Below are 15,702 nucleotides of genomic sequence, written 5' to 3' on the forward strand. Positions count from 1 at the left end.
CAGCAGGAAGCATTTTAAGTAATTCTCTTGTAATGCTCTTCAGCATTAGTCTACACCATATAGAATTTACTTCAAATTATGCATTTTATGCATTTAAGAGTTATGCAGAAAACTTGCTTTATTCTAAGGTCTCAAGATCCATGCAACCCTGGGCAGTGACAAGACTCATTTTTGGAGGGCTGAGTAAGGAAAGAAAGAACAAGATAGGTATATGGTAACACTTTCCCTGCTGGTCTTGTTTTTTAACAAAATGTGATGCAGGACACCAGAGGCAGGAGCTGTATGTTTGTATTTTAATAGGTTTTGAAAACGTTTTTTTCTCTTTCATATACTTATTTAAACATCTATTAAAACTATCTCAACTTCTAAGTTTGTGAAAAAGCATTTTTTTGAGGCTTTTCCCTCATTTTCAGTTAATAATGCCTCTTCCAAATTTGTCAGGGCAATCAGCAGACATGCCTACTTTGGACATTCTCCCCACCAATAGCTTATTGACTACATCTCTACCTCCTCATAAAAGGTACACTGGTTCCCTTAATCATCAAGAAATAACAATGCCAGGCCACCTGTTAACTTGCCATTGCTGGATTTTGCTCTGTTAAGAAGTTAAGACTTCCAGACATTTCTGGTCACAAGAGACAGCAATTTCAAAAGAATAAGCATACTGTTGCTTTAAAACCCCATTAAGTCATGCATATTTTAAAATTAAGAATTCATAAAACAACAAATATTTTATTCACAACTTGGGGGGGAAGCTTTTTTCAACATTCTGTGGAAAATTCAACAAGAAAAAATGCTTCCCAACACCATTAATAGCACACCTAGGATTTCTAATCCTGAAAACAAACATCTCTATTCTAAATAGTGCCAGATTGCTCCATATGTTTTATGCTCGTCTGCATCTGTCCCGTTGCATCATTTTACTCTCTTGATGAAGTGCATGCATCAATAAAAATACCAGTTACAGTGCAACAAAGACAACAAATACAGACTTAAGAGTAATACTGTTAACAATCTCAATAAATAACACACAATATCGAAACCATTCTTATGTAAAGAACCCTTTTTGACAACAAGGAAACCAAAGATCAACACTGAAGACTAATCTTGCATGCAAAGCAATCAGTAAAAATTTAAAAACTTTTGCTCTATTTTTGTAGTGTTAGAATTATTGAAATTGGCATGACTCAACTTATAAAATACTTTTAGGAGAAACACAACCTTTGTTTTGAACAGTTTCTTTATCTGACATAAGAATTCAATTATTGAATTAAAATACAAAGTGAAGGACTAGGTCACTACTCAATCAGTTCAACAGACAACAAACAAAATTCCCATTCTTTCCCAAGGTAGGTCCTAACCTTGCACAAGTACATGCACAACCTTAATTCTCTGCTCTGTCATACTTCTGACACCTTTCAATGAGACTAATTAAAGTAAGTTAAATATGGTAAGAGTCTTCACAGCATTGGAGCCTTACATCCCCCACTTACTTTGCATGCACACCATACTAATTCAACAGGGGTTTTGGATCCTTGATTTGTTGCACTTAGGAAACTACTATCACAGTAAAAGATCAAAGTTGCAAGCAAAACATCCAGAAAAGGACATGTAAATAGCTTAGAGTTGGAAAGGAAGTAAAAGCTATTCAATAAGACATGACAGGCTAGCTAAGAATACCCAAGAAAGAATATAAGCACTAGGAAAACATTCAAGGACAACATGCTTGTTAGAAGCAAGATCTACAGTTTCTCATTTTTTCCTTCTCCTTCCCTGCCCGTCCACCCACTCCACCTCTCCCCTCATTATTCCACATGCAAGGCCATAAAGCTTGACTAAGAGGCAGTTCTGGAAAATTTCTTCCAAGCTCAATTCATTTTTGCTGTTGTACCTGGGCAAATCATCCATGACAAAAAATGATCTATTTTCTCTTATGCCTGACAGACTTTTTGTCCACAAAACAGATCTCTAATATTATATTTTACATCTGGCTGAAGATCACCTAACTATGCACATACTTTCCCTTTTAGTTGTAACTTTTTGCCTGTCGCTCCCATTCAGCATGCACTAAGTTGTGTTTTTTTTTAAACAAGATTAGGTTTTCATACAATACATGAATACAACTGGGAAGATTTATTTTAGTTTATAAAGAGCAGTGAAGCAACAACCTCCACCTTTTGAATTCTGACCCCCATTAGCACTAGGCTCTTGCAGAATTTAACCTATCAGGTTGGTAAAGAGACCACATACATGCTATGCTGGTAACACCATTGTCAATTAATGACTGGGACAGTAAATTTCAAAGTTTTCATCCTGCCTAAAATAAGCTGTATTCCAACATAAGTGACCAGAAATTAAGAGAAAGAAATGATGATCTGATTTCCTTCTAATAAAAGAAAAGTCAGATCATACTGGGTAAACTACAACTTGTTAAAATGCCAAAACCAAGTAATTGAAAAGGATGAATGCCCTGATCAAAGGCTTCCCCAACTCAGACCTTCGAAAGGGAAGAATTAGCTGCTCTCTTCTCTATACCCCCTTGCCCGCAAACTGGAGTACTGTTTTCTTACTTGGGTATGTCTACAAAGGAAAAAGGGGGCTATTATTTAGGAATTTGGAATTCCCAGTAAAAAGACATTTAATAGTCTTTCAAAATAAGTCAGCATAGCTGGCAGGGTTTTATCCAGACCTGAGTGGTGCTCAAAGATGTTGGCTTCAATTTTATCTTACATAAGGGAATGTGAATGATGAGTTCAAAACACATGCCAAGGGCTCATTCATCCTGAATTAGATTTGACAGGGCTCGCATTGACTATACAGTTGACACAGATAACACACAAAAATGTTTGAAATGATAACAAGCATTTAATATGCTGAGTTAGAAAAACAAGAGTTTCTGCAACAAAATATCACACGTACGTGATCTCATAGCTTGGAGAGCCCTGATGTTTACTTAGCAGTTTTACTGTATTACTGCATGTGCTTGCCTGGTAACACAAAGTATGGATAGTCCTTTTGCATACAGCTGATGCTTCTAACCATCTAGCCTGCATAGCTGAAACATACACCATACCTGTGGCTTGATTATATTTAGGAAATATGAAGACATATTTCAGGCAGTGCTTGCTTCCTTTAAATTGGCCATCACTTAAGTTTTTTTGTTGTAAAATCTCACTCTTTTCCACTTACAGAATACTTGGCTCCCAATTCTCCTTACAGGCTCTTAAGAGCAAACAAAATTGTGAACCATTGGGATCTAGAAATGGTTGCACACTTAAAATAAATGCACTGAGAAACCACTCTAAAGTGTAGTGGGTTCTACACTAACATACAAGCCAAAAGTTAACTTGTGCTAAAAACAAATAAAGTTATTCTCTGAACACATGCATGCATGCACATGCAATACAGACTTCAGATATTCCTAACCGACTGCTTGATGTTTCCATGACCTTTTATTTATTTCCAGTTGTGGGATGCACATACCAATCAACTCCCAACTCAGATGGATTTATCAGAGTTCCATATCTAGTATCACCAATAAACACACACTTAAAAATTAGCTATTACATCTAGGTTCACAGATTTGAAAATACCTAATTAACCATACCCTTCCAAACTGAAGAGGCAAGGAATACATCCTTCCTAATACTGTTTCGTGTATCATGATACCTTAGTCAATTAAGTCAGCAAATAAAATACGTAAGACTACAAACAGTGAATCTTAATGCATTCTGAGGTAACGATTACCTTTGGATTAAAATATCTGCAGGACTGGGGCTGTGAGCCTCCAAACAAAGCAATGCGATAATCATGTTTTTTTCTTCTTGGCCGTGTACCTTCCACTAACTCTTCTCTGTCTTCTGGGGAAAGCAGATGGTATCGCATCCCACCTGGAAGGAAGGCAACAACTGTTGCAGATCCAGTGCAGCTCATACACTGAAAAGGATGTTTCAGAGTCAGGGACAGAGGGAGAGGGAAGAGTGGAAAAAGGGGGAAACCAAGTTTCTACATTACACCTACACAGCTTTGATTTAAAAGGGAAGAACACATGACAGCACCTAAAGAGGGGAGCATACATCCAGATTTACACCCTGTTTCAAATTGCCTGCTTCGTGTAAAAACAGGACATGGATATGGAACTCATGTTATACATCAATTTATTGATTAGATCATTTAGCCAATACTACCAAGCAACTAAGTATGTTGCATTGAAACAGGCAGAAGGAAGCAATCCCCAGAAAAGGGAACAGCAGAACTGGGAGCCTAAAGAGGACAATAATATTAAAAGAAGGAACTTGAATGCAATGAGGAGTCAAATCACGCCTGCCTCCTCACCCTCCAATTTCTGATTAATAAGGAATGCATCTCTATCTTACCATACATCATGAAAACTCCTCACTATTGTTCTTTGCTTGATAATGCAAAATATTAGTTACTACTGGTATAAGAATATAAACATTATCTTAAAAATTCCAAAGAATGCCAGAAATACTAATGACATTACAAACTCCTAAAACCAGGCAAACAACACCCCCAACTGCATGTCACACAAGAAATACGACAGATGTTGATGGTCAGAAAACACTTACCAACATATAGGTTAATCTTATTCTTGCTCATTGACTGAAGGAAAACAGTTGCATTCTATTTTTCAGATCTATACTAAAATGAAGCCAACTAGATAACCATAACCAAAATTAAAATATTGCCCTTCATAATATTTATCAACATCTTTGCTTTTGTTTCTGAAATGATAAAATTTCAGTGTCTAAATCAAATGAGGAGCCTGTTTCTCATCTCATTTGCACCTTGAGAATGCAAATGCCTGTAGGCTCAACGGTTAGTATATATTAAAGATTAAAATAGTGCAACATATGCTTAACATTCTAATTAACCTAGGGAAGCTTTGTAGTATTTCAAATTTTGACCAAATATTTATTTTATTAAGTCACATATGAATATGAACAACACTGAAGTTGCTAGCCTCTCCCAAAGGGACACAAAGACTTCCAATTACCCTAAAGACTCATCGACTAAATTTCCATTCCCTAACTCATCATGGAGTTCATGTCACTTGCTAGCAGAAAAGAAATGAAAGTCACACTGTTACATAAAATAGCTTTTATTTACATGATCATCTGCTAATCCAACTCAACTAGTTGCAGCATTTTAGAAGGACCACAGTCAGATGAATTCAAGTTCAAAAGACAGTCAGAACATTTAAAGCAAACGACTCTCAAAAATTCCACAGCATTTTTAAAATTAAACAGAACATTAAAGATTTCAGTTAGAGGTCAACTTACTGATCACCATTTTAAGGCATTCTGGGTTATCCTGAATAAGTGGTTCAGCCTGAACTGTTTTACTTAAGAAGTTCTTTGATATAAGAGGAAATCTGACTTTAGCAAGAATATCAACCATGTACGGCTGGCGATTTGGCTCATCATACTTCAGCCATCTGACTGCTGCATCATAAACCTTAAACAAGACAGAAGGGAAGAAAAGGATAAGTTTCCTCACCATGCAGTAATAAACAGAACGTTAATGCTCCAAATTGAGTATTTTGCCTATTGAAGGCTAACTTATACTCTACTAAGTTTAGTATGTGAGGATCCATCACCATCTTCCAAAAAAGTAAAACAAACCCAAAACAATAACCCATACAACAACCAAGCAAACACCAAAAGAGACAATAAAAAGACAATGCTTGGACATGAAGTAAAACAAATGCATAACCACAGGATAAAACCCATCTACTAAAAACCCACTACTTTGCTATTTGTTCTTTTTTTTTTTTTTTTCCTCCAAGTGGGAAGCATGAATCCACAATTCCTATTAATGTGGGTAAACCCACTATCATGTTAAGACTAATATGCTTTGAGTTTCATATTACAAACCCACATAATACTTCACCAGAAATGTTGAAATAGCTTCTATGTGAGATAGATTCCCAAGCTGACAAGATGCTTCTGCTACCAAATCATAGTGTTGGGTATCAAAATACACTGCTACTGCTATGTCTTCTGGGACCATTTAAGTGAAACTTTTTAGCTGCAGACTGCCATGAAATGACCATTCATAGAGCCTCCTCTGCATCCTCTTCACAGGAAAAGATAATGGGTTTTCTTAGGGGGCAGACTGTCCTCTGGGTCAGGAAGCAATGAAACTACAATCCAGTATTTCCTATGTCCTAAGATACTTCCATGCTGCTCTCAGACATAGTAGCTTATCTATCTACTGTGCTGTCACTTCAGAGTAAGCACTAAGTTACAGTGGATAGCACAGCTACTCCTGTAGCTGAAACTGATCACAACAATCAGTGGTGACTGACAGATAATGTGGAAAGACATTTAATAGAAGAATTAAGAGTTATTCAGAAGGACTGCTAAACCACCTCACCTATAATTCTGCAAAGTGACCAGGGAGCAAGGGAGAGTAAGGAAATAAAAAAAATAATTAAGGCTCAATTCTGTCAGCTAAGGAAATTCATCAGAATGGCTGCAACAGGAACCTGTATCCCTTCGTCAACAGAAACATTACTTGCATACAGGAAAAACAGGCTAGCTAGCTACCTTCCTTTTTCAACCTAATACAAAATACAAATACAAAAAAACACCAATACAAAAGTTAGAATATAACATCATCTTTCTAGAAGTACTCCTGAGAAGATTCATTTAGTATCACTAGCAAATTTCTGCAGTTTCATACTGCACACTGCCACTTTCCTAAGGGAATTTTAATGGTGCCATGCTGCCTACACAAAATTTCTAACACTGCTGCCAAGTTAAAGCCTGCCATCCTACCTTACCAACAGAACCTCAAGAATGTAATTTGGCTGTAAGTCAAACATCACTCCCGGACACTTAAAAAAAATCCACTTTGAGAATGTTACCTTGTGACCTTAACTTTCCTCAATACATAGCAAGAATGTTGAACTGTGACAACTCATTTACACTTATAACCAACAACCTACCGTATCCTAGTTACCTGATATTATCCCTCGTTCTTAGTAATTTTTATTTTCATTTAAGTCTTTCACTGCTAGAGATATGTAGAAGAAAATGCATTAATTCTATGAAATTTCAAAGTCAGGAAAACATTCATTTCTAAGTGGATACACATGCCATCTTGGCTATCTGATTCCTTTGTTGCACTCCAAAAGGTATGAATCAACTCATGATGACATACCCAGGTGAGCTTCAATTACCAAGCTCAAGCCCCAGGACAGCATAGATAGAAAGGCAAGATCTCTTTTAATCAAGCACTATGTGCATCGTATACTGTAGGAACATCAGAAGTGAGATACTTTAAATAAGTTCTTGATCATAAAAAGAAAGTGAAATTCAGTACTCTTAGCTGCTATGAAACAGGGATCTCACCTGGTCTTCTGCCCGCACTGTCAACGTATCTTGGTTCAAAAGATGTGTCACACGCTTAACATCAAGCTGGAGAAACTCATCTGTCTTGTAAACTTCAGTGAAATGCTGATGAATAAAGTCATCTGCAGTGGCTTTCAGTTCTGGACAGTCTAGGCATTCTGCTAACACACTTATACCTATTAGAATAAAAGCACTGTAATTTCAGAAATACTTGCAATCCCAGTTTAATATTTATTACCATGTCTTTTTTCTTTAAAACACATGCTGTCATAACTCACCTGCAACTCAAGACAAACTATTATAAGCAGATGATGTTGATCCCTCACCCTACCAAACTAATGGGAGAGTCAGACCTGCAGCACTTGCTGTATTCACTATCTCTCCAATACTATTTCTTCACCATTTCTTTCCCCATTAAGAAGCAGATAACAGCACTGTAACCAGGTCTGAGCCAATAATGAAATCTAACCAGAACAACTTGAGAAACTGGATTCAAGTTTTATGACCTCCCCTGAGCTGCTCATGCAGCAGTCACCAACCCACCCAAATTCCCTTCAACAGTCACAGTGAACTGGGACTCTTCTATACAGGTAACACAGCTGGCTGCAGATGAACATATGAAAGTCAAGTTGATGCTGCTGCAAGGGCAGAAAGTTGGCAAAAAGGTACAAATAGCAACTGGTACTGAGAAGCACCATTTCCAACCTTCCCATTAGAAACCAGATAAGCACAGAGTTTCTCAGCAGCAAGTTTTGCTCATCATGCTATGTCTTCCTCCTGTGAAGAAGGTGGCAAGTGGTATAGAAGCAACTCATCAACTCATGGGCTGCAATTAGCCCAAGCTGCTTTGAGTAGCAAAATGCAAACTAGGAAGATAAAAATCTGAGTGTATGACCTCTTGATAAAATTTCAAGAGATTCAAAATAAGACATGGTTTCTTCCAAATACACTTTTTAAATGAACTGTGGACTTCCCCATGAGTCTGCACAGAACACATTTCAACATGCCTTGAGTAAAAACCTATTTAATCTATCTCCATTTTTGCTGTAAACTAGCAATAAAGTATGCAAGTGTTAGAGGTCATAATTAATCTTTTAGTTAACAAAAAACACAGAGAAGAGAATATGCCTCAAAGCAAACATAAGTGGCATTTTCCCTACAAAGTAATGTCTTTCTTCCAGCAGTTGTTTCAGAGCCACAGACACACTGCATCGGTGTCAGGTGAATCCCTGTAATTGACAAACTCTGCAAAACATTTCTATTGGTATTATAAACATCTATACCATGATTAAGATGTTACTAGGAGAATTGTCATGACAAATGACAATAAAAACCCTATAAACAAGTTTATCTTTAATCTCTGATTAATTAAAGTGCACTAAATCTTATGCCTGAAAACACATTTAGTTCTACTTGTTTAATATTTCTGTAACACTGAGTTCACATTAGGGCTACAGAACATATGAAATATCAAATCTTCCCAGAGGATATTCAATATCAAACCTGCCCAGATTATATTAATGGATTTCAGTCAAAATAAAAAGCAACTAAAACCAAAACTAACTTACAGTTATTCTGTTCACACTTTTACAAGATATGCTAGTTTTGTAGAAATTACAACTCTGTCTGTCTCCAAGCACAGTAACAACTAACTGAAATCCCCATCTTACTAAACAGCTGAGGTTCTCTAACAAATAAGAGCCCCCAGGGTGTTGTCAAGCTGGGATGAGAGCTAGCACTGTCAGAGGCCCCTGATAACAGCAAGACAACTGCCAAATGGTTTTATCTATGGCAAAGGACAATAACTCATATTCAGAGCAAAATAATTTTTACATGCTTGGATTTAGTCAAATACTACTCTGTTTTAGACAAGAGTATCTTTTTCAGAAACAGCAAAATAAAATTAAAAAAATAGCAATTTTAAGTCTGCATTTCTCTTACCAAGACAATTGGAAGCATCAACTTGTTCCTTTAAAAAATCCACACACATTTTTTTGACAGGTTCAATTTGATACTGGTTTGCTGCATCTAGTAGCGACTGGACATTATTGCTGTTCACTGAGATTCTGCAAAACAGAAGGTGTAAAATTAGCATCATTCAAATTACCTCCCTTGTTTTAGTAAAAACAACCAACATACACCAATTTGTGTAAACATCAGGATTACTTCCCTGCTGTTTGCCCAACAATCTTTCACACACAGCCTAAAGACAATACCTTCCTCAATGATCTTTCCAAACTGCTTTCATTTGCTCTACAGAGGAAGGGAAAAGAGTAAACAGACCTGGATTCTGAAGAACAAGCCTGCACCATTGCTTTGACTGGTGTAACTGGCCACTTTCACAAAACAGAAAATGAACAGAACCTTTTTCCTGACATGTCTCTTATTCCCAAACAGCCATCAGCAAAGTCTGTCTAAACTCACTGTCAAAGCTGCTTTGGCTGATTTGCCCCAAGTGCGCAAGCAGAACCGCCAGCTTGGCAGTGCTTCAACAGAAGGTCACAGAGCCCACAGACATGAGCTTGGGCTCCAGGGGAGGAAATCATATGGCTGGGGTGCTGACACTGTCTCTCACCACTGATGGGGTATACAAGATTCCTCTCAGAGAGGAAAGCCTTCCTAAGGAGAGTTAATCCCATTAATACAAAAATGAAAGGCCTGCCATCCATCCACCATGAGAGCTAATCAAGCAGTACTGTTTGCAATCCTAGTCATCTACACATGCAAGCTGTAAAAAAACACACCAAAACAAGCACATGGGCAACCTGAGACAGGAGGGAAATGCTGTTCAAAGAATAGTTATTCACCCTGCCTGTCCTGAGATTAAGGTATAACTCCTGGAAATGGTTCTGTGCTACTATGGCCATACAGAGAAATCCTGCTGGTACCAGTAACAGCCTGAATTTCAGAACAATGGAAATACCATTTGACTCCAACACTGAAGTAAAAAGCTTGAAGTGCTTCTAATTACTTTCTGGAGACAACTACCACTCTTCAGTCTGCTTCCTACCAACTAAATAAAAAGGAAAAGATCATATAGAAGGCGTAGTCACATCAGGCTCTAAACAAAGTAACGAATTGCAATGGTAACAAAACCGATTAAACACAAAAGCATTAAGATTTCATCATTTATAATTGGCAGGTTTCCTGGAAAAATCGTCAGCTTTGAGTAACAAAACTACCTTGCCGTATAAGCAAACTCCACAAGCTGTTCAATAATGTCAGGTTCTGCATCTTTTAGCTCCACTTCAAAGGACTTTGATTCAAGCATATTTGCTGCAAAAATATTAAAAGACAAACAACGTCAATAAGCGACTAAAGTTATTGTACATCTTGCAAAGAGTAGAAAATAAAGTGATTATATCAAGTGGGAACTTTCTAAAAGCTGCACGCAGGTGATTGCTGTTTTCCCAGGATTATTAACACAAGTCAGGAAAGCTAGGACAAACAAGACAACCAGTGTGTGTGCGTGCTTTTCTTATGTAAACTATTATAAACTGTATTAAACAGAAAAGGTCACAGATGCTGTTGACTGGAGTGCAGACTGTCAAGTTAGCATTACCAAAACCAGGAAGCCCATGCTGCACTGTCAAAAGCTATTTCCACACTCAAGCTGGCAACAATAGAGACAGCTCAGAGCTCCCCACATCCAGACACAGCACTACGTTTGCACACAGAGTTACAAGCTGACCATTAGAAGGCATGGTTATTTCACTTCTACTTGACTTTGATGTGTTTTATAGCACTGTAATTTTACAACTCATGGGTAAAGCATAAAAAAAAAAAAAAGATAGTACATAGTTTAATCTGTAAAGACAGTAAAAATGCAAGAACACTTATGCTTCTGAAAGCCTGTTTCATATATGCCTAATGGTGGAAAGCAATGGGGCAGACAAATTCTGTTGTGAGAGCAAAAACTCCCAATTTTCAGGTTTAGGGAAGGAGACAGGGCAACTGACTCTAGTACAGTTTATGGGCTCCAACTTATAAGAGAGCTACATATGATGCAGCATTTGACTTGATCAAAACTAGGATTAAAGGGCAACTGAAGGGAAGGGTGAACAGAGATGAATGGAAGGAAGACACAAAATGAGGAAAACTTCACTTATCCCTGAAATTAATCACTTTAATAAAGGAAACAGCTTAAGTCTAACAAGGTATCATCACAAAAGCTTAGAATCCATCAATTGTGAAAAGACTTACTAGTAAACATCAAGTTAAAAAAATGACTGGCTGATGCAAGCACAACACGGTGAGCTGGGATCTTTCTTTCTTGAACCATAAGAATGACATCACACAGAGTTTTCTAAATCAAAGGAAAAAAACAAGAAACCCACAAAGATCAGCATTTTTTGAAAAATTTCTTAACTTTTCTTTAGACATTGTTCTTCTTAATTCACACAATTCAGGAGCATCATGTAATAAAAATACTTTCTGAAAGTCAAAGTTAAGCTCAGTAACCTAGAGAACTAGCAAAGTTCAGTTTACTCTTAACATATGAACTTTGATTAAAGTTTTTCCCATGGCATTTACATCAGCCCCCAATAGCGTAGGCTCTGCAGCATCTAGCAGGGGATGCGTTTACATGACACCCTTTTCATCCATCAGTGGCTCTCTCTTCTACTCAGCCGTTGTTTTCCAAAACACCTCACAGGAATCTCGCATCTGAAGACTGCCATCATATTGCCTGTTAGAATATAATGAAAGTTTGGCAAGAAGGATTGTAAACATGCTCACGAGATTTGCACCTGGGGTGTCCAGAAAGACATACATCATACTACTAATTGTTGTGTAGCCTTGTGTGTTTGACAAGTGGGACATGTGCCTTTAGATAACAGGCCTGCAGTAAGACTCAGAGGCACCCTAATCAAACATGCTTGAGATTCCTGCCCTGCTGCAAGGAAGACCAAAGCACAGTAGAAAACTATGCCTGCAAAAAATCCTCATACAGGTGAAAGCAGAAGGTTCAAAATCTCTCACTCTCTCAAGCAAGGACCGAGCCTGCATTTCTACTTGTGTGCCTCTGCCCTGGAGGCTGTTTCAGGAATCCCCAAGTTCATGGTGGCAGTGGGTATAAATTTACCCTTTGCATTTCATCTGTGGTTTTATGGTTGTTCCTGTGTCCTGCCTGTGTCAGCTCACACATTGTGCAACTGGTATGAAAAGCAATAAACAAGTTCAAAGCATTCAGTGAAGCATTTTTCAGTTAATGTATCCCAAAAATACCAATTCTACCGAACAGTTTGAGTGGTAACACCTGATAAGCAACTAATCAAGTTGCAGACAACGAAAAAAATTTTCATTTGTTTGCTATTTTTTTAATATGTAAACAGTCAGTTTCTTCCCTACATGCCAAGTGTCATACACCAGAAGAAAATAAAGTGACAGAACTTATAAAAGCTGTCAGGAGACCCGAGATGAGAGCAAGAGATTGGGGTATAAACACATAATTTGAATAGATTCTCAAATGGTATCCTAAGAACATACTGGCTGAAATAAATGCACACCATACTACAGTCAACTATAACATCCTCTTTATTGAGAAACACTGCTTCCTAAAAACAGGTATTAATTTTCAGCTACTACCATAAGTTAAAGGAATTACTTGCAGAAACACCTACCTACACCTATCCCAATACTAACCCCAGAAAAGAGCATTTCTACTGTGGGAAGCACATACTTGTTTGAACAATGTGAGAATGTTTCCGACATACAGACAGTTATCATCTAGGGCACACCTAAGAAGGCTGACAATCCATATATGCAGCTCCTTCAAATAAACTTGTTTTAGTTTCTTGTAGGACACTCGGAAGCACATTATTGGACACAATATAAATAATTCATTTTAAAATAATGTTTTAATTAGAAGATGGAGGCTGACGTAAAGGTTCCTTAGAAGATCTGTAGTTTGAAACCACTTAGGATTGAAACAAGAGGGAGACCATTTGATAGAAGTTTCAGAGGAAATCCTTCAAAGCTGAAATTCCTAGCACAACCAGTTCAAAAAAAACATCAGCAACTAGCAGTACAAGATACCACAAAATTTTGTGGCCAAGTTTTGCTAAGACTTGCAACTGTTGCTTGAACTCCAGACTGTATAACTAAGATACATTCTGTGCCTCAGCTCAGCATTTGAAGCACCTCGGATATTTTAAGGCCTCTCTGGATGCCTGAAGAAATACTGGTCAACCAAAACAGACCATTTTAATTTCTTCCCTGGGATGCTTCTGGGTGTGTCTGCTCCATTTCAGCTAATGCTCTTCTGAGGACTTCTGCACTTCTTTCCAGAAGGCCCCTTGGTGTTACTGAGTCACCTCAATGAGGCAACAGATGACCAAGGTTACATCAACCAGAGGACACACCTGAGCGTGAACTTGCATTAGGCATCTTCCACTGAACAGGTTCAGCAACACGTTGCAACTCTGCCCCAGCCAGCTTCATTCTCAATTACTTCACTCTTAGCTGATCTGCACTCAGCTGCAAGGTTGCAAGAAAGGATTTATGCACATGCTGCCAAACAGCTCTACAATCCACCAAGATGTAGACTTTCTCACCTTGAAGATGAGCAAGACATCCTCCATGCATTAAACATACCTGCCCCCAACATCTTACCAATACTAAGTGCAGGCATGTTCATAGTTTAGTCTGAACTCTCATACTCATGAAGACTGCCTCTAGATCCCAGCTCACATAAAAAACCAGCCTCTTTAAAATTAGATATACTTTCCAACTGGCTCATTTTCCTGCAGCATTAAACTACTGCATTTAAATAGCTAGCAGTCCACATGCATGCTGTTATTTCCATCACAGGAAATTTTAAAGTTGTATTATATTTAGATATTATAAATACAGCATAGCCCTTGACTTACCAAAATACAAGAAGAAAGAGCTGCCTGTAAATCCTCTTAAGCTTTAGCACAACTAATCAACTAAATTAGTACATTTTCCTCTAGCTCCTGCCAACTTCTTAATTTTATCCTATGTAATCATACCCTCCCTGCTCCCCCCATAATAGTTAACCTCCTCTTACAAACAACTCCTAAAAGAATTATGAGTGTCATGAAGTATGCAAGGATTTCTGGAGCAGTCGGCACTGGGTGGGATATGCAAAGCCACCACCTGAGGTCAGATTACAAGTTTCCAGGAACCTCTGACAGCAGCCAAAATTTGGAGTTGCACCTCCCAGGGCGTAACAGATTTTGAAATTTGAATTGGAAGTACATACAGACTTCACAGCACTTAATGAACCTCTCTCTTCCTGTTTAGAGTAATTCATAGCTAGATAAAGCTGGCACTCTGCTCTACTGAAAGATGAGGTACTTACAAGGAACATGGTGCCACGTACCAGAGTAGTGACACTGTAAAGCACTGTGATTTCCCTGTGCTAGTGAGTGTATAAGTATCTAAAAGTGTGCAGTATTTCCTCTACCTGCTTACAAAGCATAGCAGCATCTGATATCCCCTTGTCAAGGGTAACAGAGGTATGAGCTAACCAGTGGTAAACTGAATTAAGAACTGAGCTTCAGCTTGGAGTATGTTTACCCAGTAAGAACAGAAACAAAATCTGCATCAAAAAGGTTGATCAGAGGCTTTAAGTCTCAACTCCCCTACCAGAAATGATTGAAACCAATTTGTTTTGTCGTACGTAGGAGCTTAGTTGCGTGAAATGGTTTATGCAAACCACACGTATCAGTGAAAGAACAGGGCTGAAGTGCTGGAGTGCAGAATCAACACTGTGATAGGACTTGCTAGGCCAGGACCCAGACTGCTGATAAACACATCATTACAAGCTGAACCAGGCCCTTGGCAAGACTCATACTGGGTGACAAGCAGCTAAACCCTAGAAAACACAACACATAACCGTGCCAAGTACGAAGCCCTCAAACTGTTCTCAAACAGCTGGCTTCAAAATTGGCTTTAATTCTGGCTCCACGTTCCACATAATTGTTTGTAAATCAACCATAGTACCACAATCAAGCCAGCTCCTCCTCCTCCTCCAAGAAAGATTTCTTCATGTGTACAGAGTTGTAAAGATCATCCTTCTGCTCTTGCACCAGAAGTCTGAGCTCTTTTTGTAATTTATTTTTTTTTTAAAAAAGAGCATTTCTTTCAGTTTGAAAGCTCAACTGAAATCCACTTATATAGTTATTATTTGTTTACCACTCTTATTCTATTAGTAAACAGAAGACTCAGCTTCCCAGATCAATTAAGACTACTGATCTAGGAACCTCATGTGCCAAAAAGGCCAGAATTTGTGAAGATGTGGCCTCCAGCCCCCTACACTGCCACTGGCTTCTCAGTGAGACAGCCACACACCCTCAGC

General features: G+C 38.1%; 1 protein-coding gene across 1 annotated transcript in view; it reads right to left on the minus strand.

The window, feature by feature from the left end:
* Window positions 1-15,702, minus strand: part of KLHL7 (kelch-like family member 7) — a 23,657-nt gene that overhangs the window by 7,191 nt on the left and 764 nt on the right. Inside the window, exons 2-7 of the mRNA XM_010007586.1 lie at window positions 11,583-11,685; window positions 10,562-10,655; window positions 9,321-9,445; window positions 7,380-7,555; window positions 5,304-5,478; window positions 3,748-3,890 (exon numbers count right to left, since the gene is read on the minus strand). Coding sequence (XP_010005888.1) covers window positions 3,748-3,890; window positions 5,304-5,478; window positions 7,380-7,555; window positions 9,321-9,445; window positions 10,562-10,655; window positions 11,583-11,685 — 816 coding nt within the window. The remainder of the gene's footprint in view (window positions 1-3,747; window positions 3,891-5,303; window positions 5,479-7,379; window positions 7,556-9,320; window positions 9,446-10,561; window positions 10,656-11,582; window positions 11,686-15,702) is intronic.

This window comes from Chaetura pelagica, unplaced genomic scaffold (genome assembly GCF_000747805.2).
Source record: "Chaetura pelagica isolate M959 unplaced genomic scaffold, ChaPel_1.0 scaffold10, whole genome shotgun sequence".
In the NCBI taxonomy this organism is placed as follows: Eukaryota; Metazoa; Chordata; class Aves; order Apodiformes; family Apodidae; genus Chaetura; species Chaetura pelagica.